At 41.9% G+C, this 23,127-nt stretch overlaps 1 protein-coding gene across 1 annotated transcript in view; it reads right to left on the bottom strand.

Annotated features, from left to right (window-relative positions):
• TRIT1 (tRNA isopentenyltransferase 1) overlaps positions 1–20,128 on the bottom strand; it is a 46,528-nt gene extending 26,400 nt beyond the window's left edge. The window contains exon 1 of the mRNA XM_055402174.2: positions 19,935–20,128. Coding sequence (XP_055258149.2) covers positions 19,935–20,108 — 174 coding nt within the window. The 5' untranslated portion in view covers positions 20,109–20,128. The remainder of the gene's footprint in view (positions 1–19,934) is intronic.
• Between the last annotated feature and the right edge of the window lie 2,999 nt (positions 20,129–23,127).

Below are 23,127 nucleotides of genomic sequence, written 5' to 3' on the forward strand. Positions count from 1 at the left end.
ACGGCAGGCAACGACTTCTTTTAGCTTTGTTTAGCAGAGATCCAACTGCAGACATGCTGAATAAATCAGAGAGATTAAGATGCCCAGAAAGCAGAATCAGTACTTTGACATGTTTAGTCAGTCTGGTAACAGAAATGGTTTGAAATCTATAGTGCCAGTGATGGCTTTTACTTTCCTATAGAGACCTCTCTTCAAAGGAAACGAGACTAGCATCACTAAGGCTGTGATTTTCCAGTGAAAAGTGCACACACCATATGCACGTGATGTGTGCTTTCAGGGAGCCTGTCTTTGCTGTTGCTGTTGTTCAGTGACTAAGTCGTGTCTGACTCTCTGCGACCCCATGGACGGCAGCGCGCCAGGCTTCCCTGCCCTTCACCATCTCCCAGAGCTCGCTCAAACTCATGTCCACTGAGTCAGTGATGCCACCCAACCACCTCATCCTCTTCTGCCCTCTTCTCCTCTTGCCCTCAATCTTTCCCAGCATCAGGTTCTTTTAAAATGAGTCAGCTCTTTGCATCACATGGCCAAAGTATTGAAGCGTCAGCTTCAGCATCAGTCCTTCCAATGAATATTCACTCTTGATTTCCTTTAGGATTGACTGGTTTGATCTCCTTGCTGTCCAAGGGACTCTCAAGAGTCTTCTCCAACACCACAGTTCAAAAGGACCAAATCTTCGATGCTCAGCCTTCTTTATGCTCTAATTCTCACATCCATACATGACTACTAGAGAAACCATAGCTCTGACTATATAGACCTTTGTCGGCAAAGTGCTACCTCTGCTTTTTAATACAATGTCTAATTAATTTTACTTGGTGGCAACAAGCATCTGAAACATTTTGACATCTAATAAATGCAGAGAGATTAGAACAGAGAATGCAAAATTAGCACATACTTTTAAGTGAAAATATGAGAAATTCTGCAATGCAGAGCCTTTGCAGTGGGTGCTTAGAAGTCCACCCGCAAACACTGATGAAGCATAGATATAAGGAAATTCAGAGATAACATAACCAGTCTAATAACTTTTGTATTGAGAATACTGAGGCTCAGAGAGCAACCCTGGCCATATAACTGATGGCAGGGGAGGTGGGACTAAAGCAGGGTGCTTTGCCTATAACCCAAGCAGTTTCTGCTGCCTTTTTGGGGGAAGGGGGGACCATGACACATGGCATGCGCAATCTTAGTTCCTCAACCAGAGATCAAACTGCAGCGGAAGCACAGTCTTAAGCACCAGACTGCCAGGCAAGTCCCCTCTGCTGCCTCTTATCAGTAGAATTTTTATCCTCACTTGACCCTAGTCTGTTGCTTGCCTGAAGTAATGAATTTCTACTGAGGTGAAATTAAATCTGAGAAGCTGAGGAGAAAACAGTTACCGTACACGGAACCCCTTCAAAGTTTTCAAGAGGAAACAGGACAGGGTTTCCCTGGTAGTCCAGTGGTTGGGAATCCACATTCGATCCCTGATGTGGGAAGGTGATCCACATGCTGTGGAGCAGCTAAGCCCGTGCACCACAACTACTGAGCCTGAGTTCCAGAGCCTGTGTGCCACAACCACTAAGGACGCGTGCCTAAAGCCCACGCTCCGCAACAGGAGAAGCCGCCCCAAAGAGAAGCCTGCGCCCCACAACCCCTCTCACCGCAACCAGAGGAAGCAGCAAAGACCCACACAGCCAGAAGTAAGTAAATAAAGAGTAAGTGTGACAGAAAGCTACAAATATACACACAGACAATGCCCTATGAATACAATGCTAAGACAGAAACAAAAGGGCTGGTTCAAGAGTAGAAAACAGTTAATGAGAAAGCTTCTATCTTTACAGCCTCAAGATTGGCCCACTCTTGATGGCTTCACTGATACTTTTTCTTAGGATGGAAAATAATAGCTGAGGTGCTCCATTATTTGGAGGTGTATGTCTAAGGCAGGGAGAGGAGCACAGCATAATGGATCCAGAAAATCCAGGTTCAAACCTGGCTCTCCTACCCAGTTGTAGCCTTCATTTGGCAGGTTTAGTCTCTGATTTCTCTTTGCCTCAAGTCTGCCTCTGTAAAATGGGGATAAAAACAGCACCTACACTCCTTGCTGGGCTATTCTGAGGAATACAGTTAATATATGCAAAGTGTTTAGAACTGTGCCAGACAGATGGTAAGCAGTACACAACATACTCAGTATCTGTTTTTTCCTCGGCTTTTTGTAGTGAGATCCCTGACTAGGGTTTGAAAGAACAGAACTGCAAAACACCAGAGCTGAAAGGGGTTTCAGTCACTGTGACAAATAGATACTGTATGGCCCACAAAGTGTAAAATATTTACTATCTGGACTTAAACAGTTTGCTGATCCCTGATCTGATCCAATCAGTTTCCCCTCCCTAACACAGCCAAGAGGAAATTAAAGCCGAGAGAGCAGTAGGAACTTTCCAAGGTTATATATGCAGTGGTCAGTGGCAAAGCTGAGACTAAAACCCAATTTTCCCAGCAAATAAAATGCCTACCAGGCTAAATGGGCTTCCCTGATGGCTCAGTGGTAAAGAATCAGCCTGCCAACAGTGCAGGAGACTGGGGTTCAACCTCGGGTCTGGGAAGATCCCTGGAGAAGGAAATGGCAACCCACTTCAGTATTCTTGCCTGGGAAATCCCATGGAAAGAGGAACCTGGCAGGCTACATTCCATGGGGTCGCAAAGAGTCACACATGACTTAGCAACTGAACAACAACAACCAGGGTAAAATAAATGAGCTAAATGAAGACCTTAGAGTAAAAACTAGGACTGTAAGTTAGGAGAGAATACTGGTACCTGAAAAGCTAGGCAAATCATGTAATCTGAATCAACAGGTATTTACTGACTACTATAAGCCTATGCATCAGTATTTTTTTAATGCTCTCTGGGTGATTTCAAGGAACAGCTGAAGGTGAGAACCACTGTTGCAAGTATTGTGCTAGGCAGCAAGATGTGGAAAAAAGAGAGAAAGGAAAGTAGCTAACCAAAGGTATGCAGACATAAATAAGCCTGGACAATGCAGGATCCCATGCTTAATCTGCATCTACATGAGACTCCAAGAGGAGAGTAACATGCAGAGTGAAGGCAAGGAGGCCCTGGATGCATCTTCATTTACATTAGAGAATCAACATCTTTTATTCACATCTGTAAATTCCAACAGTTCAATGGATTATCAACTTCAGTCATGAACTCTTTCTAAAAGAATGTTAAAGCTAACTTGTACTCCTAAAAAGTGTACAAGAATATACAAATTAAAAGCCTTAATATGGCAAAAAAAAATATCATAAAAGTCAAAAGACAAATGACCAACTGAAAAAATATTTCCAATTCATGGGACTGGACTGAACAAATCAATAAACACAAAAATGAATATCACTATACAGAAGTAAGCACAAGAGATACTGCACAGGAAATTCAAAAAAGAAAAACTTGGCCATGGCACCCTTGAAAAGACAATTTATCTCAAAATGAAATTTAAATGAAATCCATTTCTTGTCTACCAGACTGATAACAATGAAAAAGGTGGATAACACACAGAATTGCAAGGGTAAGGGGAAACAGACACACTACAGGTAAACTTTTTGAAAGCAGTCTGGCAATGTGTGTATACGCACGTCTGATTCACATTGTATACGGCAAAAATGGCAAAAGCCAACACAATGTTGTAAAGCAATTATCCTCCAGTTAAAAATTTAAAAAAACTGATAAGCAACAAGAGAAAAAATGTAATGTGTGCAACTCAAACAAAAAACAACAGACCCAATTTAAAAATGAGCAAAGGACCTGAACAGACATTTCTCCAAAGAAGATACATGAATAGCTAACAAACACACAAAAAGATGTCCAGAAGTCACTAGGGAAGCGTAAATCCAAACCACAATGAGATACTACTTTTAGATCCACTAGGGTGGCTACAGTTTTTTTAAAGGTAACCACTTCAGTATACTTGCCTTGAGAACCCCATGAACAGTATCAAAGGGCAAAATGATAGGATACTGAATGAGGAATTCCCCAGGTCGGTAGGTACCCAGTATGCTACTGGAGATCAGTGGAGAAATAACTCTAGAAGGAATGAAGGGATGGAGCCAAAGCAAAGCCAATACCCAGCTGTGGATGTAACTAGTGACAGAAGCAAGGTCCGATGCTGTAAAGAGCAATATTGCATAGGAACCTGGAATGTTAGGTCCATGAATCAAGGCAAATTGGAAGTGGTCAGACAGGAGATGACAAGAGTGAACATAGACATTCTAGGAATCAGTGAACTAAAATGGACTGGAATGGGTGAATTTAACTCAGATGACCATTATATCTACTACTGTGGGCAGGAATCCCTTAGAAGAAATGGAGTAGCCATCATGGTCAACAGAACAGTCCGAAATGCAGTACTTGGATGCAATCTCAAAAACGACAGAATGATTTCTGTTCGTTTCCAAGGCAAACCATTCAATATTACAGTAATCCAGGCCTATGCCCCAACCAGTAACGCTGAAGAAGACGAAGTTGAACGGTTCTATGAAGACCTACAAGACCTTTTAGAATTAACACCCAAAAAAGATGTCCTTTTCATTATAGGGGACTGGAATGCAAAAGTAGGAAGTCAAGAAACACCTGGAGTAACAGGCAAATTTGGCCTTGGAGCACGGAATGAAGCAGGGCAAAGGCTAATAGAGTTTTGCCAAGAGAATGAACTGGTCATAGCAAACACCCTCTTCCAACAACACAAGAAAAGACTCTACACATGAACATCAGCAGATGGTCAACAATGAAATCAGATAGATTATATTCTTTGCAGCCAAAGATGGAGAAGCTGTATACAGTTAACAAAAACAAGATCAGGAGCTGACTGTGGCTCAGATCATGAACTCCTTATTGCCAAATTCAGACTTAAATTGAAGAAAGTAGGGAAAACCACTAGACCATTCAGATATGACCTAAATCAAATCCCTTATGATTATACAGTGGAAGTGAGAAATAAGAGACTAGATCTGATAGACAGAGTGCCTGATGAACTCTGGACGGAGGTTCGGGACATTGTACAGGAAGACAGGAACCAAAACCATCCCCATGGAAAAGAAATGCAAAAAAGCAAAATGGCTGTCTGAGGAGGCCTTACAAATAGCTGTGAAAAGAAGAGAAGCGAAAAGCAAAGGAGAAAAGGAAAGATATAAGCATCTGAATGCAGAGTTCCAAAGAATAGCAAGGAGAGATAAGAAAGCCTTCTTCAGCGATCAGTGAAAAGAAATAGAGGAAAACAACAGAATAGGAAAAACAAGAGATCTTTTCAAGAAAATTAGAGATTCCAAGGGAACATTTCATGCAAAGATGGGCTCGATAAAGGACAGAAATGGTATGGACCTAACAGAAGCAGAAGATATTAAGAAGAGGTGGCAAGAATACGCAGAAGAACTGTACAAAAAAGATCTTCACGACCAAGATAATCACGATAACGTGATCACTGACCTAGAGCCAGACATCTTGGAATGTGAAGTCAAGTGGGCCTTAGAAAGCATCACTACGAACAAAGCTAGTGGAGGTGATGGAATTCCAGTTGAGCTATTTCAAATCTTGAAAGATGATGCTGTGAAAGTGCTGCACTCAATATATCAGCAAATTTGGAAAACGCAGCAGTGGCCACAGGACTGGAAAAGGTCAGTCTTCATTCCAATCCCAAAGAAAGGCAATGCCAAAGAATGCTCAAACTACCGCACAATTGCACTCATCTCACACACTAGTAAAGTCATGCTCAAAATTCTCCAAGCCAGGCTTCAGCAATATGTGAACCATGAACTCCCAGATGTTCAAGCACGTTTTAGAAAAGGCAGAGGCACCAGAGATCAAATTGCCAAGATCTGCTGGATCATCGAAAAAGCAAGAGAGTTCCAGAAAAACATCTATTTCTGCTTCATTGACTATGCCAAAGCCTTTGACTGTGTGGATCACAAGAAACTGCGGAACATTCTGAAAGAGATGGGAATACCAGACCACCTGACCTGCCTCTTAAGAAACCTGTATGCAGGTCAGGAAGCAACAGTCAGAACTGGACATGGAACAACAGACTGGTTCCAAATAGGAAAAGGAGTACATCAAGGCTGTATATTGTCACCTTGCTTATTTAACTTATATGCAGAGTACATCATGAGGAACACTGGGCTGGAAGAAGCACAAGCTGGAATCAAGAATGCCGGGAGAAATATCAGTAACCTCAGATATGCAGATGACACTACCCTTATGGCAGAAAGTGAAGAGGAACTCAAAAGCCTCTTGATGAAAGTGAAAGAGGAGAGTGAAAAGGTTGGCTTGAAGCTCAACATTCAGAAAACAAAGATCATGGCATCTGGTCCCATCACTTCATGGGAAATAGATGGGGAAACAGTGGAAACAGTGTCAGACTTTATTTTTTTGTGCTCCAAAATCACTGCGGATGCTGATTGCAGCCATGAAATTAAAAGACGCTTACTCTTTGGAAGGAAAGTTATTACCAACCTAGATAGTATATTAAAAAGCAGAGACGTTACTTTGCCAACCAAGGTCTGTCTAGTCACGGCTATGGTTTTTCCCGTGGTCATGTATGGATGTGAGAGTTGGACTGTGAAGAAAGCTGATGGCCAAAGAATTGATGCTTTTGAACTGTGGTGCTGGAGAAGACTCTTGAGAGTCCCTTGGACTGCAAGGAGATCCATCCAGTCCACTCTAAAGGCGATCAATTCTGGGTGTTCATTGGAAAGACTGATGCTAAAGTTGAAACTGCAATACTTTGGCCACCTCATGCGACGAGTTGACTCACTGGAAAAGACTCTGATGCTGGGAAGGATTGGGGGCGGGAGGAGAAGGGGACGACAGAGAATGAAATGGCTGGATGGCATCACCGACTCCACGGACATGAGTCTGAGTGAACTCCGGGAGTTGGTGATGGACAGGGAGGCCTGGGGTGCTGTGATTCATGGGGTCACAAAGAGTCGGACACGACTGAGCGACTGAACTGAACTGAAGTGTTAGAGAAGATGTGAGAAACTGCTGTCTTCATACATTGATAGTGGGAATGTAAAATGATATAGCCACTGTGTAAGAGTTTGGCAATTCCTCAAAAAGCTACAGAATTACCATATAACCCAGCAATTCTACTCCAGTCCTAGGTATATTCCCAAAATAATTTAAAACAGATACTCAAATAACATGTAAACCTATGTTCACAGCAAGCAGCACTATTCACAATAGCCTAAAGGTGCTAATGTCCATCAATAGATGGACAAACTGTGATCTATCCATACAATGAAATATCTATTCAACCATAAAAAGAAATGAAGCACCAACACATGCTACAAACAATGTAAGTGAAAGAAGTCAGACATAAAAGGTCATGTGTTATATGATCCCATTTATATGAAATATCCAAAACAGATAAAATCTATAGGAACTAAAAGCAGATTGGTGGCTCCCAGGTGCTGGGGGAAAAGGGAAACTCAAAAGTAATGGCTTAATGGCTATGGGGTTTTCTTTCAGGGTGATGGAAATGTTTCAGAACTAGATAGAGATACACTGCAAATGTATTAAGTGCCAATAAATTGTACTTTTTTTTGCTGCACCTCAAGGCATGCAGGATCTTAGTTCCCCAACCTGGGATCAAACCAGTGTCCTCTGCAATAGAAGTGTGGCGTCTTAACCACTGGAACACCAGGGAAGTCCCTGAATTTTTCATTTTAAAATGGTTAATACTACATTAATTTAACCTCCATAAGAAAAATTTAAGTATCTCCTCTAATAAAGCTCTTAGAAAATTGGAAGAAAGTAACACGTGCACCCTCTCATCTGGCAATCCCGTTCCAGAAATTTACCCTGAGAGAGAATCACACAAATAGGAAGAGATGTGTGTGCAAAGATGTTCATCTCAGCATCATTTATTAAGCAAAAAAAAACCCCAAAATTAAACTTACTAAAAGTCCTTCAGAAGAAACATGGTTAAATAAATTATGATACAACTATGAAATGGAATACTACACAGAGATCAAAAAAATAATGTAGAAAGTTGTATAGCTTACACTATCTAATCTCACGACCTATTATAAAGGTACAGTAACTAAAGACAAAGAGATACGGGCAAAAGAATAGACAAACAGATCAACAGAACAGAATAGAGGCCCCAGAAGTAGACTCACAAAAATAGTCAACTGGTCTTTGACAGAGATGCAAAGGCAATTCAATGAAGAAAAAATAGTCTTTCAATATTAGATCTGGTTCAACTGGACATCCATACATATCTCACATAGATCACAGGTATAAATGGAAAATGAAAAGCTATAAAACTCATGTGTGTTTGTATATATATGTGTGTTTGTGTTGTATAGATAAACTTCTTTTTTAAAGAACAGGAGAAAAATCAGCATGTTTATGGACTTGGTAATGAGTTAGTGTTTTGTCTTTTTGTTCTTTTTTTCTTTTTGGTGGGGTCCCCTGCTTATGTGATCTTAGTTCACAGACCAGGGACTGAACCTGGAGCCATGGCAGTGAAAGCACTGAGTCCTAACCACTGGACGGCCAAGAACTCCCTGCAGTGAGTTTTTAAGATATGACACCACAAACACAATCCACTAAAGAAAAAATAGATACACTGGACTTAGTGAAGATGTAAAACTTTGTTCTGTGAAAGACACTGAAGAGAATGAAAAAATAAGATATAGACTAGATGAAAATATTTGCAAATAACATTCTGTATAAAGGATTTGTACCCAAAATACATTTTAAAAACCTAAAGTTCAACAGTAAGACAGCCCCTCCCAAAAAGAGATCAGACAGATATTTCACCAAAGATATACATAGAGCAAATAAACATGAAAAGATATTCAACATCATTAACCTTTAGGGGAATTTGAATTAACCACAATGAGATTCCAGTACACACCTCTTGGAATTGTTAAAATTAAAAGCAACAACAACAATACCAAATGCCAAAAGAATACAAAGAAACAAAAATTTTCATTCACTGCTGGCAGGAATACAAAATGGTACAATCATTTTGGAAAACAGTTTAGTAGTTTCCTAAACTATTTTAGGAAACTATTTTCTTAGTTAACCAGTCCTGTAAAGTTAAATCATTAGCTATGTTTATAATAGCTTTCTTTAAACTGGAAATTCAAATGGCATTTCATAGATGAAAGGACATATAATGTACAATGGAATAATACTCAACAATAAAGAGAAACAGACTCATGTAACTACATGGAAGAATTTTAAATGTATTTTGCTAAGTGAAAAAAGTCAGACCATGAGACTTCCCTGGTGGTCCAGTGGTTAAGACTCCACACTTCCACTGCAGAGGGCCCAGGTTTGACCCCTGGTTGGGAAACTGAGATCCCACATGCTACCGTGTGGCCAAAAAAAAAAGAGTCAGACCCCAAAGGTTGAGTACTGTATGACTCCACGTATATGACCTTCTAGAAGGCAAAACACAGGAATGGAAAACAGATCAGTGGTTGCCAAAAATTGGTGCAGGTAGAGGAGGTGACTATGAAGAGGATACACAAGGCAATTTTTAGAGTGATGAAAGTGGTTCAGTATGATATGTGACGGCAGATACCTGACTCTCTCCATTTGTAAAACCCAAAGAACTGTGCACAAAAATGAATGTACTGCACGCAAACTTAAAAATAATAATAACCAGAAAGACTGAGGAGCCAGGACAGAATCCAGTCTGCAATAAATGAATCTAATTATATTACAGATGCATGACATAATCTCACTGAAGGGGGAGAAGAGGAGCTGACCTAAATAACTCTGTAAAACGATGTTATGGCTAGATACTACACGGCTAAATCGGCAAAATGAATTATACACAAACATTATACTCTAGCTGGTAAACTTGTTTCTCACAGCATTAACTAGTTAAACTATTTTACAGGTTGTACAAAAAAAGAAAACATTTGTAGACAAGGAGAGCCAGGTTTATTACTCTGAGGAAGAAGCCACAAATAACAAGAAGGAAAGATCAGAATAAAACCTGTGGTGGAATGGAGCCAGAGATATCAGTATAAACTCGTTTATTTTAACATCTACATAGATAGATACAGAAATAAAATAGATATTTGGGTATGTATGAATTAGTATATATACATATGTTGCCTAGCTCTTCCCATTGAAGGGACTAGAAGCAATGATATCCTAGTAACAAGCACAATTAGCACCCAGTACTTTGTATCTGAATACCAATCACCAGTAAAAGGAACAAAGGCTCCTTGGAAAAATGGCTGATTCTAGAACTGAAACAGGACAAACATAAGATGAAAGCATCCTGCAGTGCCAGCAAGTAAGGAAGTGCTAAACAAACAAATACGGGACATGCCAAAGGATGCAAGCATCAACATGAAAGAGCACCCAACAATCACAGCTGAAACAGTCTGAACGATAAATAACTCAGTACAGGATTATGGCAGAAAGCAAAGAGGAACTAAAGAGCCTGTTGACGAAGGTGAAAGAAGAGAGTGAAAAAGCTGGCTTAAAACCCAATATTCAAAAAATGAAGATCATGGCATCTAGTCCCATCACTTCATGGCAAACAGATGGGAAAACAACGGAAAATGACAGACTTTATTTTTGGGGGCTCCAAAATCACTGCAGATGGTGACTGCAGCCATGAAATTAAAAAGACGCTTGCTCCTTGGAAGAAAAGCTATGACCAACCTAGACAGCATATTAAAAAGCAGAGACATTACTTTACCAACAAAGGTCCATATAGTCAAAGCTATGGTTTTTCCAACAGTCATATATTGATGTGAGAGTTGGACCATAAAGAAGGCTGAGCACTGAAGAATTGATGCTTTTGAACTGTGGTGTTGAAGAAGACTCTTGGGAGTCCTTTGGACTGCAAGGAGATCCAACCAGTCAATCCTAAACGAAATCAAGCCCAAACATTCACTAGAAGGACCAATGCTGAAGCTGAAGCTCCAGTACTTTGGCCATGTGATACGAAGAGCCGACTCATTAGAAAAGACCCTGATGCTGGGAAAGACTAAAGGCAGAAGGACTAAGGGATGACAGAGGAGGAGAGGGTTGGATGGCATCACTGACTCAATGGACATGAGTTTGAGCAAGCTCCGGGAGATGGTAAAGGACAGGGAAGCTTGGCGTGCTCCAGTCGATGGGATCACAAAGAGTTGGACATACACTGTCTTTGACACCCATGTGTAAATCTATAATTACTTCAAAATTTAAAGGCTAATAATAATGTAGAACAGGGTTTCTCAACGTCAGTACAACATATTGACATTTGGGGCCAGGCTGAAACTGCAATACTTTGGCCACCTCATGCGACAAGTTGACTCACTGGAAAAGACTCTGATGCTGGGAAAGGTTGGGGGCGGGAGGAGAAGGGGACGACAGAGAATGAGATGGCTGGATGGCATCACCGACTCTGTGGACATGAGTTTGAGTGAACTCTGAGAGTTGGTGATGGACAGGGAGGCCTGGCGTGCTGTGATTCATGGGGTCGCAAAGAGTCAGTCACGACTGAGTGACTGAACTGAACTGAACTGAACTGAACCCCTTGTTGGGAGGGGCTGTTTTACCTATAATAGGATGTTCTGCAGCATTCCTGGTCTCTACCCACTAGATGCCAGGAACCCACCTTTCCATTTGTTACAACGGAAAATATCTCCAGAGATTGTCAAGTGTCCCCTGCAGTGGGAGTGGGAGAGTAAATTACCCCAAATTGAGACCAAATTGAGATGCAAAGTTAACACATAAAGATAACTGTAACACATTGTTAAGGGGAGGATGAGCAAGATACAGAGCAGCATGAAATGTATGAGTCAACTTATGTTAAAAAGAATCACATGTATGAACCTGAGGACGTTAGGCGAAGTGAAATAAGAAAGTCACAAAAAAGATAATTATCACATGATTCTGCTTATGTAAGTTACATAAGAGTAGTCAATATCAGACACAGAATACAGGATGGTGGTTGCCAAGGCTGGGAGGAAGGAAGAATGGGGAGTTATCACTTATCGAGTACAGAGTTTTTTTTAATTTGAAATATCTGATTTTCTTTATTTTTTAATCATTGTTTTCTATTGAAGTATAGTTGATCTACAATGTTGCATTAATTTACGATGTATAGCAAAGAGATTCAGTTATACATATACACACATTCTTTTTTTATATTTCTTTTCCATTATGGTTCATAATTGGATATTGAATATAGTTCTCTGTGCTACACAGCAGGGCCTTGTTTACAGAGTTTCAGTTTTGCAAGATGAAAAGAGTTATGGAAATGGAGAGTGGTTATACAACATCATGAATGCATTTAACACCACAGAATTGTATAGTTAAAAATGGTTAAGATGATAAATTTTGTTACATGTATTTTATAATTTTTGTAAATTGGAAAAAACACATATACATATGTGTATAGTATATTAAAAAGCAGAGACATTACTTTGCCAACCAAGGTCCGTCTAGTCAAGGCAATGGTTTTTCCCATGGTCATGTATGGATGTGAGAGTTGGACTGTGAAGAAGGCTGATCGCCGAAGAATCGATGCTTTTGAACTGTGGTGTTGGAGAAGACTCTTGAGAGTCCCTTATACTGCAAGGAGATCCAACCAGTCCATTCTAAAGGAGATCAATCCTGGATGTTCATTGGAGGGACTGATGCTAAAGCTGAAACTGCAATACTTTGGCCACCTCATGCGACGAGTTGACTCACTGGAAAAGATTCTGATGCTGGGAAAGGTTGGGGGCGGGAGGAGAAGGGGACAACGGAGAATGAGATGGCTGGATGGTATCACCGACTCTGTGGACATGAGTTTTGAGTGTACTCCGGGAGTTGGTGATGGACAGGGAGGCCTGGCGTGCTGTGATTCATGGGGTCGCGGAGAGTCGGACACGACTGAGCAACTGATCTGATCTGATCTGATGACTACACAAACAAAAGGTCTATACTAACGCATATATATGGAATTTAGAAAGATGCAAATGATAACCCTGTATTCGAGACAGCAATAGAGACATAGATGTATAGAACAGTCTTTGGGACTCTATGGGAGAGGGTGAGGGTGGGATGATTTGGGAGAATGGCACTGAAACACGTATGTTGTCATATGTGAAACGAATCACTAGTTCAGGGTCAATGCATGTTATAGGATGCTCGGGGCTGGCATGCGGGGATGACCCAGAGGGAGGATAAAGGGAGGAGGGAGGTGGGAGGGGGGTTCAGGAGGGGGAACTTATGTAAACCCAGGGCGAATTCATGTCAATGTATGGCAAAACCAACCAATATAATATTGTAAAATAATTTGCCTCCAATAAAAAATAAATTACCAAAAACAAAAAAAACAAAAGGTCTAGAAGGATGTGCACCAAAATGTCAAAATGGTTATCTTTGGATGCTAAGACTATGGTGATATTTCCTTTGAACTTTTGTATATTATTTGGGTTTTTTTAAATAAGCATGTTTTCTTTTTTCCAAACACAAAAAGGCTTTGCTCTCCATCTTTTTTCCTTACAATGCTTCCAGTTCAGTAACCAAAATCCTATTGGTTCTGTCTCCAAAACATCAAAATTATTACTCCTTTTCCCAGCCACAACTTAACTCCAGCCCCTCTTACCCAGGCTAATGTAACAGAATCCTAAACTTGTTTATCCCTCTCTAACCCATTCTCCACCCAAGCCTCAGAGTTACCTTCTGAAATAGATTTACTATCATTCACACGTTTAAAACCCCAAACCTCATGGCATGCCTCTCAAGGGCCTCAGGGTCTGCATTTTTAGTTTCACCTCTGACTACTATCCTTCTAGTGTCCATGCCAATGATAGTTGCTGGTCATGCCTTGAAAACATACCATGCATTTTCACCCTTCCTTTACCTTGCTCATGCTGTTCTTTCATCAGGAATATTCATTTTCCTTCTCTGCCTGATAAAATGTATACAGTGGTATATAGGAAAAGAATGGGATGGAAGATGAATGGATAAATAAATAGGAAGAGATGGAGAAAAAAACAGAATAGCACAGAGATGAGGATTCAAGAAGTAATTTTTAGGGGTGAGATAACAATAGTGTCTACCACCTAAGGTTGCAATGAGCATATTAAATGAGATAATATATGACAAACTTTTAAAACACTGCCTGACATATATTTTTTTATTGTTATCATTTTCAGTATAATTATTATTCACAGCACAGTGGTAAGAGCTTGAACTCTGGCTGCTATGAGGAAGGAGCAGTGGTGAAGTTCCAGCTCAGAAGCTCTGGGTAAACTGAAAAAGGGAACCTGGTCTGATTCAAATTATCTAAAGAACCCAACAAACTACACAAGAAACCACAACCAATTTGGTTAAGCCATACTAGAGCACATACAGAGCACACAGGTGAATTCTTGTGTACCCCAAATAACTTACACCCCTCATATAAATACTCCTTCGTGAAGTAGAGCTGTTTCAGCACCCTGCCCTCAGCACTGAAACATCAGCACAGCACCTCATCCTCACAAATCTGAAACTGCAACCCACATGTGCTCTCTTATGTCTTCCCATTTAGCCAGTAGCCACTTCTTGTTCCTTATGTAACACGGCAGATTTAACTCTAAAGTTCCTCCCACAGCTGCAAAAAAAACCCAACAAACCAAATATATGTGTACAACCCACCCATGCTTAATATCCTTTCAGCTAAAGGAAAACCAAACTCACTCACAATGAAGGTGAACGCAGGAACCTATAAATGAATATATGTATATTTTTAGATGATACATTTTTTAAATACCCAAAATTTGGGCTATTTCCTCTGGTCTACTCTCATGCTTAGTCCTTTAAAAGACTGTCTCTCTGTCAGTTGTGGCAAGTAGACTCTGGATAGCCCTCATTCCTCAGTTAACAGGTTTTTGTAGCTTTCATTTTCATATCCTAGTAAGCCACTGTAACCCACTATCCCATCTCTTCTTTCATATCCCTCCACCATGCAAGCCAGATCTCCCTTGGGCACTATCAGACAAGCAGTCCTCTGGTTTAAAAAAAAGAAAAAAAAAACCAAAACACTGCTCCTAAATTATGTCCCAAAGCAGACAAAGAACGCAGAACTTCACATTTATTAGATGACACATAGCCTGCTTACTAGTCAGACTGCCAAAAATAACTTGCTTCTCCTCCTGGAGGTTTAGGCAAACACAAGGGAACTGTGCTCCTATGTATGACTACTGCTTCTCCACAGAACTTGAAGAACTAATAAGGCATTAGAGATATTTCCTCTCTATAAACCCAAATAGAACACTTTGTTTATTTTCTCTTGGCATATAGTTGGCAGTTTGTATTTTCAGGCAGACATTGTACATCTTTTGGCAAGTGCCTTCAAATTTCTCAGTACAATGTTTCATCCAGTCACTAAAGACAAAGCATTGTACCTTAAATTTACATGCCAAGAAAAAGACTGAAAAGAAGACCTTCAGTATCATCTTCCTGCAATATATCAGACACTACATGAGTTAGAAGATCCAGATCCAATTCCCAGGTGTGCAAGTGTCTTGTAGTGTGATCTCTAGTCTGCTCTTTAATCTTTCTGCACCTCAGTTTTTCCATCCTGGAAAACAGGGATTGTATTACCTGTCCTTTGAATTTAGACTCTTACTGCTAGCTGAGAGTATGTATGCTTCTACAATTGTGAAACTGGTTTGGAAAACTCAGAAACTTAAGCACAAAGGTTGTTTTTCACTTCTGTCAGACCTACCATGAAAAGTTCACAGTCAAGCCCAGAAGTCCCTTAGCAAGTAATCCCTCCGAGAGTTAGTTCTGACTTCCTCCTCAACAAACCACTGACGCAAGAATAAGAGGTGAGAGGCAAGGCAGGACCTCAGGTGTTACCTGGCTATAAAAGCAAGTCATTATCTACCACATTCTGTAACAATATTATCACCCTAGACACACAACCCTTAACACCCTGTGGTTTTATCTCAAAGAAGCTACCTCAACACTTAGAGCACTTACTTCTTCAATGTTTACAAAAACAAGTACTTTCCTTGGATGAAAACTGCCCTGCTGGGACTGCCTTGGGGATGACCCAACAATTAAGGTAGGACAAAAGAATGATACAAGAAGTATGAGGTGCATAGATTTAAGACAGAGTTATGCAATCCTTTCTGAGTTACTGGTATACTTCTGGGACTATTAATTCAAATGCTGGTTTAGAAAGATCAATCTGGAAACTTGCAAAAACTTTCTAATCATCGCACTTTCCACCTGGTCACCCTTCAGTCTCTGTGGCTGTTATAACAAGTAAGTTTACTGCTCGTTCTAGGCTCTCTGCAAGCCCTTCGTTTCTCCTCTGTTCCAGAAAACATTCTCTGCCTTTGGTACCATCAAATTATTTACATTAAATTATATCTCAGCTGCAGTAAGTTTTAGCCCCCTAAGCAATGTATCACATGGCCACCACTTAGTTCAACACTCAACTTGAGATATCATTATGAATTCACACTGCAATTCACAATATGAATCCTAAAATACATTTTATATCTTGACCAAAATGTAACATACTCCTGTGAAGGATGAATGTCATACAAGTTAAGAAGTACTTTCTAATGATTGACTCCCACAGCTCCTGCCTCATCTAAAAGGGATGACAATTTTGTGTATAGGTAAGGAACTGAGCATGGAAAGTAGAGACCTATGTCCAACTCTAGGTTTGCTGCTGCTGGTGCTGCTAAGTCACTTCAGTCGTGTCCGACTCTGTCCGACCCCATAGACGGCAGCCCACCAGGCTCCCCCATCCCTGGGATTCTCCAGGCAAAAACACTGGAATGGGTTGCCATTTCCTTCTCCAATGCATGAAAGTGAAACGTGAAAGTGAAGTCGCTCGGTCATGTCCGACTCTTAGCAACCCCATGGACTGCAGCCTACCAGGCTCCTCCGTCCATGGGATTTTCCAGGCAAGAGTACTGGAGTGGGGTGCCACTGCCTTCTCCGCTAGGTCTGCTACTTACTGTAAGACCTGTGTGTCTTCACCTGTGAAGTGATAATTGTATCTATCTTACAAGGTCATTGTGAGGACAAAAAAGCATATATAGAAGCATTTTATAAAAAGTGCTATACAAATTTAAGTTATGATTCTGCTTGTGGATTTAACTGAAACTGTTCTTTCAAGAAGCTGGTTAATAAAAAATAAAATTAAAAAAGAAAAGAAGCTGGTTAACTCCAACATTAAGAATATCATTCATTGGAACTTTCCTGGTGGCACAGTGGATAAGAATCTGCCTGTCAATGCAGGGGACACGGGTTCAATCCCACACGCCCCAGGGCCACACGCCCCAGAGCAACTAAGCCCGAGAGCCGCAGCTACCAAGTCCTCAGGCCACAACTAGCCTCTGTGCTCTGAGGACCACGAGCCACAACTCCTGAAACTGCATGCTGCAACTACTGCAGCCTACGTGCCTAGAGCCTCTGCTTTGCAACAGGAGAAACCACGGCCGTGAGAAGCTGCTGCACCGCAACAAAAAGGAGCCTGTTCTCGCCGCACCTAGAGAAAGGCCTCAGGGAACAATGAAGACCGAGGACAACTAAAAAGAAATAAACTTTAAAAAAAAGGGTGTCACTTGTTTACAAGTTTGCCAAAAATTTTTTGAGTTAACCTCAAGTCACTGAAAAGCCTTATCTCTTTCTATTGGTTAAAAAGCAAGCAGAGAAAAAAAAAAAAAGCAAGCAGAGTAGCACTACCTTATCAGGGGCATGGTAAGCAATGGTAGAAATGAAGAACTATGTATAACCACAGTGAAAGGGGCAGAGATACTTTATTTCATTAATTGAACCGAAAAGTAAAAATCAAAGGTCAAAGTTTTCCAATGGGTATGAGAGGAAATGTTATGAATATCCCAGGCATAACCAAAATTAAACACAATCTTCCCTGGTGGCTCAGACCGTAAAGAATCTGCCTGCAATGCAGGAGACCTGGGTTCAATCCCTGGGTCAGGAAGATCCCCTGGAGAAGGGGATGGCTACCCACTCCAGCATTCTTGCCCAGAGAATTCCTGGACAGAGCCTGGCGGGCTACAGTTCACGGTGTTACAAAGAATCACGACTGAGCAACTAACTCTTTCATAGCCAGTTCAGAAAGCTCAGTTATCTTCAAAGTGTTTTTCATGCATTAATTAATCCTCATGGCATCCCAAGGATGAAAGAAGTTTAATTCTCATAGTCTAGTTACTTACAACCACAGGAAGAATCTAAACGGATCAAGATGTGTGATTTTGATAAGACAGGTCAACAAATATTTCATCAAATGTTAAAGATCTACCATATCATCAGCACTGTACAAGACACAAGGTGTCTAACTGATGTGGCCTATTTTACCTTGAGCAAGACCTCTAGCAAGCTCAAGCTTGTGGCACACAGATATGAGTAAAGAAACATTTCTGAATAATGGATAACAGCCATTAAGAGCAATCACCAACCCTTACTGCCAGGACCTGCCAACTTACTTAAAAACAGATGTAAAATTAAGATGTTCTATTGAGAACACTTTCCTGACAAGTGTGGTATATAAGGAAGAGGGGGAAACATGGAGCAAGAGTGTGTTGTTTTAAGTAAGATGGTCAGAGAAGGCTTCAATAAGGTGACATCTAAGTAAAGACCTAAACAAAGAGAGTTAAAGACGCACACTTATGGACGGGAAAAGGTTCCACCAAGCAGAGGAAACTTTTCTCTGAGCATAAGATTCCTAACGTGGATCATACCTGCTGCATTCTCCACACACCAGCGAGACTTTCCCCATGGATGTAAGATCTAAAATTTGTAGTCTCTCTCCTCTCCATCTCCCACTCCCGTACTTTGCAAAGCATCACGAAAATCTCAGTTCAAACACGTATTAATTTGCTTTGTTTCATGTTTAGCGGGACTAAAACTCCTTGAGGACAAGGACTGCAGTTTTGTCTCTCCAAAAGGGCCTTGCAGAAAATAGCACCTACCATATTTTTAGCACTTACTATCTGCCTATTATATTGTTTTACATATTTAATCTGTTTAACCATTACAATAATATCATGTTACTAATTTATTCTTCCCATTTTACAAAAGAAACAAAGACATGGGAGAGGTCAAGCTAAGGTTGTATACCTTAGCAGAAAAGGCAAGGCTTGGATTTGAGCTAAGTCTGTCTCTCAAAGTCAGCACAAAGTAGAGGCTGCAAACAAATATTTGTTGAATTATCCCAATCACCTGATATGTGCTGATGGTCGTGTCACCCCAAATGAACTAATGAGGGTGGAGACCATGCCCCAGAGGTTTATGGGGTACAGTGGGGAGAAGGACTGCCCCTCCTTGCTGAGGTTCAGCAGCAGGCATTGCACACCAAGCATCTCATTTACTCTGTAAAAACTCTTAACTTGTAATTCCTCCATCAGAGATTTGCCCCAAATGTCACCCACCCTCAATCGAAGCACAAATCACGACCTTATTTAGGTCAGCTTATTTAGGCCGATGGCAGATTAGGGAGGAGAATCCAGGTCTCAAGACTATCCACGGCGATCCATTCCCTCGGCAGACAATCACAGATGGTAAATGATTTATCCTGGTTTTGCTGGGAATTCTAAACAGCAAAAACTCTGAAATAATTTTCAATTAAAAGGTATGTATTGGACACCTATATGTCACCTTTGTAGGTTCAAATACCATCGCCTCCACATATTCGCTTTGTGACAGGCGGTGGTCGTTTCGCCTCCAGAGGTGAACTCCCTCATCCGTAAAAAGAAAATAATAGAACCTACACACCAGACAGTAAAGTCGTCAGCAGTAAATGAGATGTTGGCACGGTGTCTGGCGTATGGTGGGCGCCTACTAATCATGAGTGCCCTTCCTTTGCCCCCTCCGCCCTACAAGCTTCGGAGTTCACCCGCTTCCACCAAGCGACAGGATATCTACTCGGCCGGAGGCCCGCACGCGGCCTCCGGTTCCCCAGGTCGGGGACAGCCGCACTGTCATACCTGCATAGAGTCAGCGCTGACGATCTCGCCACCGAGCCGCAGGCCGAGCTGTAACGCCAGGGTGGATTTGCCGGTGCCCGTTGCCCCGAGAATCACTACGAGAGGTAGTGTCCGCTGCAGGCCCCGGAGCCCAGGCCCCACAGACACAGCTCTTGCAGCAGCCGCCGCCGCCATCTTGGAGACGTCTGCGCTTGCGCCGGATCAGCTGTCCCCATGGCAACCGTCAGTGCGCCTGCGCGGATCTCGGGTTCTAGAGAGAAAGGGCGGAGGGATGGAGGAAAAAAGGGACTAAGGTTCCCAAGCTCAGAAGGTCCTGCTGTGACTGCCGTCAGCTAGCTAGTGTGAAAACTTCAACCGCCTCCTCTCTTAAATGGGAACATATCAGTCGTCTCTAAAATAGATTTATACCTATTATTCTTTTTTCAACTAGCACCCACTTATTTTTCTTCATGCTGCTGCTGCTGCTGCTGCTGCTAAATCACTTCAGTCGTGTCCGACTCTGTGTGACCCCACAGACGGAAGCCCACCAGGCTCCCCTGTCCCTGGGATTCTCCAGGCAAGAACACTGGAGTGGGTTGCCATTTCCTTCTCCAGTGTGTGAAAGTGAAAAGTGAAAGTGAAGTCGCTCAGTCGTGTCCGACCCTTAGCGACCCCACGGACTGCAGCCTACCAGGCTCCTCCATCCATGGGATTTTCTAGGCAAGAGTACTGGAGTGGCTTGCCATTACCTTCTCCGATTTTTCTTCATAGCCCTAATTATAGTATGAAATTATGTTTTGACCTCTATTGTCTGACTTTCTCTCCAGACTGTTAGTTCTGTAAAGGCAAGGAACAGATTCTGCCTGGGACATTACTGTATCTCCAGTACAGGGGGTGCCTGTGTGCGTGCTAAGTCAATTCAGAAGTGTCTGACGCTTTGCAACCCTAAGAACTGCAGCCCGCCAGGCTCCTCTGTCCATGGGATTCTCTAGGCAAGAGTACTGGAGTGGGTTGTCACGCCATCCTCCAAGGGATCTTCCTGACCCAGGGATCCAGTATAGTACCTGATACCGAAAAGATACCCAATGATTTGTTAATGGAGAGAATGGCTTGCCTACTTAGTGCTACAGCCAGTGAGCTCAGAGGTGTGACCTCTAGAATCAGATCTTCCCAGTTCTCAGGAAAAGTTCAGTTCAGTTCAGTTCAGTCGCTCAGTCGTGTCCGACTCTCCGCGACCCCATGAATCACAGCACGCCAGGCCTCCCTGTCCATCACCAACTCCCGGAGTTCCCTCAAACTCATGTCCACAGAGTCGGTGATGCCATCCAGCCATCTCATTCTCTGCCGTCCCCTTCTCCTCCCGCCGCCAACCTTTCCCAGCATCAGAGTCTTTTCCAGTGAGTCAACTCGTCGCATGAGATGGCCAAAGTATTGCAGTTTCAGCTTTAGCATCAGTCCTTCCAATGAACACCCAGGATCGATCTCCCTTAGAATGGACTGGTTGGATCTCCTTGAGGTACAAGGGACTCTCAAGAGTCTTCTCCAACACCACAGTTCAAAAGCATCAATTCTTTGGCCATCAGCTTTCTTCACAGTCCAACTCTCACATCCATACATGACCACGGGAAAAACCATTGCCTTGACTAGACGGACCTTGGTTGGCAAAGTAATGTCTCTGCTTTTTAATATATTATCAAGGTTGGTCATAACTTTCCTTCCAAGGAGTAAGCGTCTTTTAATTTCATGATTGCAATCAGCATCTGCAGTGATTTTGGAGCCCAAAAAAATAAAGTCTGACACTGTTTCCACTGTTTTTCCATCTATTTCCCATGAAGTGATGGGACCAGATGCCATGATCTTTGTTTTCTGAATGTTGAGCTTCAAGCCAACCTTTTCACTCTCCTCTTTCACTTTCATCAAGAGGCTTTTGAGTTCCTCTTCACTTTCTGCCGTAAGGGTAGTGTCATCAGCATATCTGAGATTATTGATATTTCTCCCAGCAATCTTGATTCCAGCTTGTGCTTCTTCCAGCCCAGCGTTCCTCATGATGTACTCTGCATATAAGTTAAATAAGCAAGGCGACAATATACAGCCTTGACGCACTCCTTTTCCTATTTGGAACCAGTCTGTTGCTCCATGTACAGTTCTGACTGTTGCTTCCTGACCTGCATACAGGTTTCTCAAGAGGCAGGTCAGGTGGTCTGGTATTCCCATCTCTTTCAGAATTTTCCACAGTTTATTGTGATCCACACAAGAGGGCTGCTGTTATGTTTTCATCCAACAACTCAAAATCAGACACAATCAGAAGACAAAACAAAATTTGTCATCTCTTTGGTGAAAGGATGCAAGAGATGGGGTGAGAACAGAGAGAAAAATAAGCAAGTAAACAACCTACAACATACAAAGAAGAAAAATAAGGAAGGCAGAAAGGATATAGTAACAACACTCAGATTAAAGTAGGGATAGGGAAAAATCAGGTCCAGAGAGGACCAAAATTCTGGAGACTCCACAACCTTTAAGAAAGGGCTTCAGCGGGATTCCCTGGTGGTTCAGGCGTTAAGATTTCACACTTCCACCGCAGGAGGCAGGGGTTGGATCCCTGGTCCAGGAATCTGAATCCTGGGCACCTGGTCAGATGAGCATGGATTTGAATTCCAACTCAGTCACTTAGCTGAGTGACTTCACACAATTAGCTTAGCCTTAGTTTTCTCATCATTAAATACCTCTCAGGATTGCCATAAGGAGAAAATGAAGTAATGTCTGAAAAGTGCCTACTACAGTGCCCTGGCACATAATAACCACCATTTGTTGAACACTTTGTGTTATTATAATAATAACACCCCATCTGCCTCACTAAAGAGGTAAGAGCAGCAGCCTAAGGGTAGAGAAATTTCCAGTATATGTGTGAAAGTGCCTAAATACCTATTCTACTCACCCCTTGTTAGCAAGTTCAAGAGTTCTAATTGCTTTCTCCCTGAGATTACTACTTGGCTCTGCCTAGCTCTCAGGTCATGTCACCCTTGGGCCAGAGGAATCAATCACCCCTGGATGGTTACAGCATATGATAGACCTATCTAGAATGACTGCCAATAAATACATTTCTCAATCACTTGGATCACTGCTGGCATAATGGCTATTCTTGCAGACCCAGCCTCAACCTTGTAGTCACATGTCCCAGGGTCCCCTGTACCTCCTTTTCTCCATCCAGCCTGCT

This window comes from Moschus berezovskii, chromosome 4, assembly GCF_049115385.1.
Source record: "Moschus berezovskii isolate FMDL1 chromosome 4, NW_MosBer_1.0, whole genome shotgun sequence".
Lineage (NCBI taxonomy): Eukaryota > Metazoa > Chordata > Mammalia > Artiodactyla > Moschidae > Moschus > Moschus berezovskii.